The 5,890-nt window shown below is 55.6% G+C and overlaps 1 protein-coding gene across 1 annotated transcript; it reads right to left on the reverse strand.

Annotated features, from left to right (window-relative positions):
- Positions 1–1,116: 1,116 nt before the first annotated feature.
- LOC129460996 (uncharacterized) lies at positions 1,117–4,156 on the reverse strand. The gene is made up of 2 exons (XM_063614197.1): positions 3,220–4,156; positions 1,117–1,749 (listed from the first exon to the last, which is right to left on the reverse strand). Exon 1 carries the CDS (start codon positions 4,082–4,084, stop codon positions 3,410–3,412), a length of 675 nt encoding a protein of 224 aa, XP_063470267.1. The 5' UTR covers positions 4,085–4,156; the 3' UTR covers positions 1,117–1,749; positions 3,220–3,409.
- Positions 4,157–5,890: the final 1,734 nt, after the last annotated feature.

The raw sequence follows: 5,890 nt of genomic DNA on the forward strand, positions 1-5,890 counted from the left end.
TCTCCCTCCTGGTTACCTGCTCACCTGAAGCAGGTAAGAGCCTGCTTAGCTTCCTAGAGAGGCACTTCTGAGGCACGAGAATAGGAAATTAGCATAACCAAACCGGGCGTGGTGGCTCAGGCCTGTAATCCCAAGACTTTCGGAGTCTGAGGCAGGCAGATCACGAGGTCAGGAGTTCCAGACTATCCTGGCTAACAGGGTGAAACCCCGTCTCTACTAAAAATACAAAAAATTAGCCGGGCATGGTGGCAGGCGCCTGTAGTCCCAGCTACTCAGGAGGCTAAGGCAGGAGAATGGCATGAACCCGGGAGGTGGGGCTTGCAGTGAGCCGAGATCCCACCACTGCACTCCAGCCTGGGCGACACAGCGAGACTCCGTCTCAAGAAAAAAAAAAAAAAGGAAAAGAAAATTAGCATAATCAAGGGTTAAGGTGGAAGCAAAAGAACAGCAGGTACAGCAAGTTCTAGGCCAGGTTAAGCAGCACACAGGCCACATCCTCACTCCTGTGATGACAAGACAGAAGTCTTCAGTTCAGCTTCTGGCCACAGGCCAATCTTTCATAGGGTGTAGCCAACTGAAGGCCTGGAACAGGCACTTGTGGGTGATATCAAATTCTTTAGCTTAATAAAAACCCTAAAGAACATTGTAATCTGGGCTCTTGAGCCGCTTGCTCTAGCCTGCTCTGGCTCTGTAGAGTGGACTTTCGCTTCAATAAATCTGCAGTTTCATTGCTTCTTTCTTCTTTCGTGGCTTCCTTCTTTTGTTGCTTCGTGTAGTTTGTTTAATTCTTTCTTCAGCGAGCCAGAAACATGGACAACTTGCAGTCAAGACCTTCCATCCAGTAAAATGTCTACACTCTAGAAGTCTCAGTATTGCCAAGAGATGTCAAGGCATCAAGGGGTCAAAGTTAAGGCCTAAGATTAAGGCTTAATATTATACATGCCCTGACATTGGAAGAAAACAAGGAGGGCTGAATGGATTAACTGCAAATTCCCTGCCCCATTGTACTCCTTTGAATAAGGTGCTGAAGGGGAGGCCCGCCCCTCCACACTTGTGGGTGCTACTCGTTAGGTGGGACGAAAGACTTGAGAAAAGGAATAAGACACAGAGACAAAGTGTAGAGAAGGAAAAGCGGGGCCCAGGGGACCGGTGCTGTGCTTACAGAGGACCCACACCGGCACCGGCCTCTGAGTTCCCTTAGTATTTATTCATAATTATCTTTACCATCACCGGTGCTGTGCTTTGAGATGTGTATGCGAACATCTCCATAAACCTTTTAGCAGTATTGCTCCAGCAAGCCCCACCTTATTCCTAAAGGCGGTTTTCACAATTATCTTTACCATCACCGGTGCTGTGCTTTGAGATGTTCGATCGCCCAGGGACGGGCAGAAGACAAATGTTTTTCTTTTCTCTAGATTAAAGAGAATGGTGATGACCTTTAACCATAAGCAGCCTTTAGGCACTTGTTTAACAAAGCACATTCTGCACCGCCCAAAATCCTTTTAACCTTAAGTCACCACAGCACATGTCTCTTGCAAGGACAAGGTTGGGGGAAGGGTCACAGATTAACAGCATCTCAAATACAGAACTAAATGGAGTCTCTTATGTCTACTTCCTTCTATATAGACACAGTAACAGGCTGATCTCTCTTTCTTTTCCCCACAAGGTGCCCTAGCCCAAGCACTTCCTTCAGACGCCAGGCACAGTACCTGCTTACTGCGTAGTAGCGGGCATCAGGTTCCAGCCAGCCTGCAGAATTATTCAAACAGTCCAATCACACCCTCCTTCAAGAACCAGGGGTTACCTCCCATACTCTTGCTACTACAAAGCCTCCTGGAATAGCCTCCACCTGATTACTGTGTTCCTGAGTGCAACACACTGTACCCCACATGGTGTGCTGGGCTCTCCTTCCCTGGGGCGTAAGTATGGGTAATTAGCAAACCAATGTTCATCTCTTCTATCCAGTGTTAGCTACCATGTGCTTTGCAATAATCTGCACTTCCTTTTTAATTCTTGAGAGACATCTGGTTCCTCTGCTCCTGGGTGGAGGATTTTAGAAAAAAGGCCACTCAGAATGAGCAGGTGACTTGAACGCCTGCGGGTCCGACACAGCACCAAACCTCGCCAAGGCCTTCAGAAACCAAAAGTGCAACCGCCAGGAAAATGACTGCCGGGTACAGTCACAGGACCGGCAACATGACCCAGGCAGAGACCGAGAAAGAGGCCCATCAAAAAGGCCAACGTGCAAGAAACCGCCCTCCAGAGAACAGAGGACATTCGTCCGAAGACATACATGCACACTCCCATTCACAGACAGAGCCCCAGCAATTTTTTTCAGGGGCTGCACCCTGATCCAGAGCAGAGCGCAGTCAGCCTTGGCAAGGCGCATACGCAAATGGCGAGCGGATGCTCACGTTACAGAGACGGCTGCCGTTGCCTGGAGATGAGTTCTTGACTCTTGGCGAAGGAGGAACCTTCTGTGGCAGCGCATCGGACTCCGGGCTAAGTCTAGTCCTCACTGGGGAGTCGACAGGATAGTATCCGGAGGCCAGGATTCGCGGAGGGTCCACCAGGAGGAAGAAACCTCAGGCGGGGCGTCTGGGAAGCAGCGCAGGACCCCAGGCTCAGGCCTGCGCGGACGGTGTCCCGGTGAGTCTCCCCAAAAGACGTGCGCTTGCGATCTCCAGGACAGGTCTGCTTGTGTGCCCGAGGGCTGCTCTCTCACCCCAGGGTCGTTGTCGCGGAGAGCAGAACCCAGAGGCTTCAGGGGCTGCCTGGGGATGAATGTTACTGTGCCACTGCAGTATGTCTGGGTTGTGTCTCTTTCTCTTATTCCTGTTTTCTTTCTCCGTATATCGCTCTCTACCTGTTTCGGTCCGTGTATGCGCGTGTGCGTGTGTGTGTTGGGATGCATGTGCACTGAAGGACGGTTTCTTGTACGTTGGCCTTTCTTCTGGTGAGTCTCTCCCCTCATCTCTCTCTGGGTCATGTGGCCGGGTGTCATTCGTTTTCTAGGCGGTTAGTTTCGGTTCGTGAAGTGTGGGCAACGTGGGGAGCTGCATGAGACACGCAGCGGATTAAATCAGCTCCCCATCATGAGCGGCCTCGTTGCTAGTATCAAGACGACCACAACCCAGCAGAGGAAAAAATTCTCACAAAAGCTCATTATCCACCTGCATGAGAAGTGCCCATCGACCTCACTCCTCGCACTCCTCTCACCTTATGATGGTCTCAGAGATGAAGGCAGGCCACTGCTCCACCCAGGAAGGAGGGAGGCAGTGGGCTCATGAGTCAGTGCATTTTCCACCGACAGCACGCCTTGCGGCCCTGGGGATCTTTTTGTGCCCCAGCGAGACCCTTCCCGCCTCACTGCATTGTAACCCCATTCCCGATCACCCGGTGGGATCCATCATGGGATCCGAAGAGGAGTCCGCACAGCCCAGCCAGCACCCCGAAGCTCCTCCTCCACCGGGAACCGAAGCAGAAGACCGATCAAGGAGGTCCTGACAACAGGACTCCTACGGGTCCGACCCTGGGTCTCCCGCAGGCCCCTCTGGCAGTCCTCTTCACCCCCGCCGCCTCGGGCTGCGCCGCCTTCGCCGCCGCAAGCGCCGCCACCGCGGGCCCTGTCCCCGCAGCCTGCCGCGTTGCCGCCATTTTTGAAAGGGTCCCCAGCCTGACTCTCCGGAGTAAGCGGCGAGTCGGCCTCTCCACTGCGCATGCGCGAGGCCCGAGCCGCCGCTTTGGTCACAGTGACCGCCGCCGTTGCCCGGGGGTGGGTCCCTGAGACTGGGCGAAGTAGGAGCCCTATGTGATCGTGCATCGGAGTCGGGGCTGAGACCAGTCCTGGCCAGGGCGTTAACAGGATGGTGTCCGGAGGCCGGGATTCGCGGAGGGTCGACCAGCAGGAAGAAGCCTCAGGAGGAAGAAACCTCAGAAGGATCACCGGGGAGGCAGCGCGGGATCCCAGCCTCAGGCGTGCGCGGACGGTGTGCCCGTGAGTCTCCCCAAAAGTGGTGCCCTTGTGATGTCGAGGACAGGTCTGCCTGTGTGCCCGTGGGCTGCTCTCTAACCGGTGGGTCATAGTCGCGGAGAGCAGAACCTGGCAGCTTCAGGGGCTGCCTGGGGGTGAGTGTTAACTTGCTGCATGTATGTCTGTGTGCGTTTGGGGTGTGTGCGTGTGTGTGTGTGTTTGTGTGCCCACTTATGTCTCTCTCTGATTTCTCTCTCTCTCCCTTCTCGCTCTTTCCGTCGCTCTCTGTTACTATCTCTGTCCGTCTGTGCGTGCATGTTTGCTGGGACACAGGTGCCCTTTGCGCTGGAGGGTGGTTTCTCGCACGTCAGCCTTTCTTGTGGTTAGCCTCTCCCCGGGTCTCTGCCTGGGTCGTGTGGCCCGTTGGCAGTCGTTTTCCCGGCGGTTCCAGTTTGGGTTTGTGAAGGCCTGGGCAACGTGGGCATCTGCGTCGGAGCCACAGGGGTGTTCATACCTTCCCCATCCTAAGCAGCCTCTTTGCTAGGATCAAGACGACCACACCCCAGCCAAGGACAAAGGCCTCAGAGGGGCTCATTGTCCACCTGCAGGACGGTGCCCACAGAACTTCAAGAAGAGGGTTCTCACTCCTCTCGCCCTTTGCCCTCATCGAGAAATCTAGCCACAGCTCGACAAAGGGACGGAGAAGGAAGCCGGCAGCGTGATGGGGCAAGCATCTCTGTGGCTCAAACGCTGGCCTTCCTGGCCAAGTCACCCGTTGGGCACTCCTCCCCGGATGGCCGTGGTGGTGACGGCATTGCCGCCAATCCTGCCTGGGCTCGGGCCTCTGCTCTGTCCTCCCTCTTGCTCTGCCTGCCCTGTTTCTGAGAAGCCTAGGGCTTCTTATTCTGGCTCAACGTCTTCAACCCAGAAGACTTCCCAGTCCATCTGGGAGGAACTTCCTGGGGGTCGGTGTCATGATTGTTACCCTCTCCAAACCTTTTTCAGCATGATTGGGCAGGTGTGGTGATCCTGGAGATCTGGGCTTCCATAGCTGTCAAGGACGGGGAAGCTTTCTGGGTCTCCGTGGCCCAAGTGATGGCTGCGTGGTCGGTCCAGGAAGAGCGCGAGTTAACCCGACCGTTCCTGACATTTGCCTTCTAGAAAAGGCGGTGTCGCATCCCACCTGCACTTCCTCTCTGATTGCTGAGGGCCATCCGGTTCCTCTGCTCCTGGGGAAAGAGTCTTCTAGCACTGAATCTTCTGGCTGCCACGGATGTCAGGGAGCCAAAGGGACTGGGTTTTGCTGGGTGCAGGGGAGGTGGTGTCAGAGGTACCTACACGGTGGTGGGGTGGGGGTGGGGTGTAGTTTGTGGAAAACCCTCGGCCCCTCTGTGAGGCATCCCTGAATGTGACTTGGATTTGGGCGCAGGCCCTGTCTGGCAGGTTTTCAGGTGCGCTTGGCTGTTCCTCAGCTTTGTGGCAGAGGTCTCCCGTGGTCCCCGGGCGCACGCCTGGACATCACTGTCCGTCTCGCCATCGCCCCCTATAGCCTCAAAGACCGGTGACCGTCCGCTCTTGGGGGACGTCGATGCCACGTGTGGTCACACTGGCTCCATCTCGGACTCGCCTCTGTCTGTCTTTGCATGTGTCGCGGGAAGCAGTGTCCGGATGCTGGAGCCCCCGGGCCTTGGAGATGAAGGCAGGCCACTGCTCCACCCAGGAAGGAGGGAGGCAGTGGGCTCATGGGTCAGTGCATTTTCCGCCGACAGCACGCCTTGCGGCCCTGGGGATCTTTCTGTGCCCCAGCGAGACCCTTCCTGCCTCACTGCATTGTAACCCCATTCCCGCCTACCCGGTGGGATCCATCATGGGATCCGAAGAGGAGTCCGCACAGCCCAGGCGGCACCCCGAAGCTCC

This window comes from Symphalangus syndactylus, chromosome 13, assembly GCF_028878055.3.
Source record: "Symphalangus syndactylus isolate Jambi chromosome 13, NHGRI_mSymSyn1-v2.1_pri, whole genome shotgun sequence".
NCBI lineage: Eukaryota > Metazoa > Chordata > Mammalia > Primates > Hylobatidae > Symphalangus > Symphalangus syndactylus.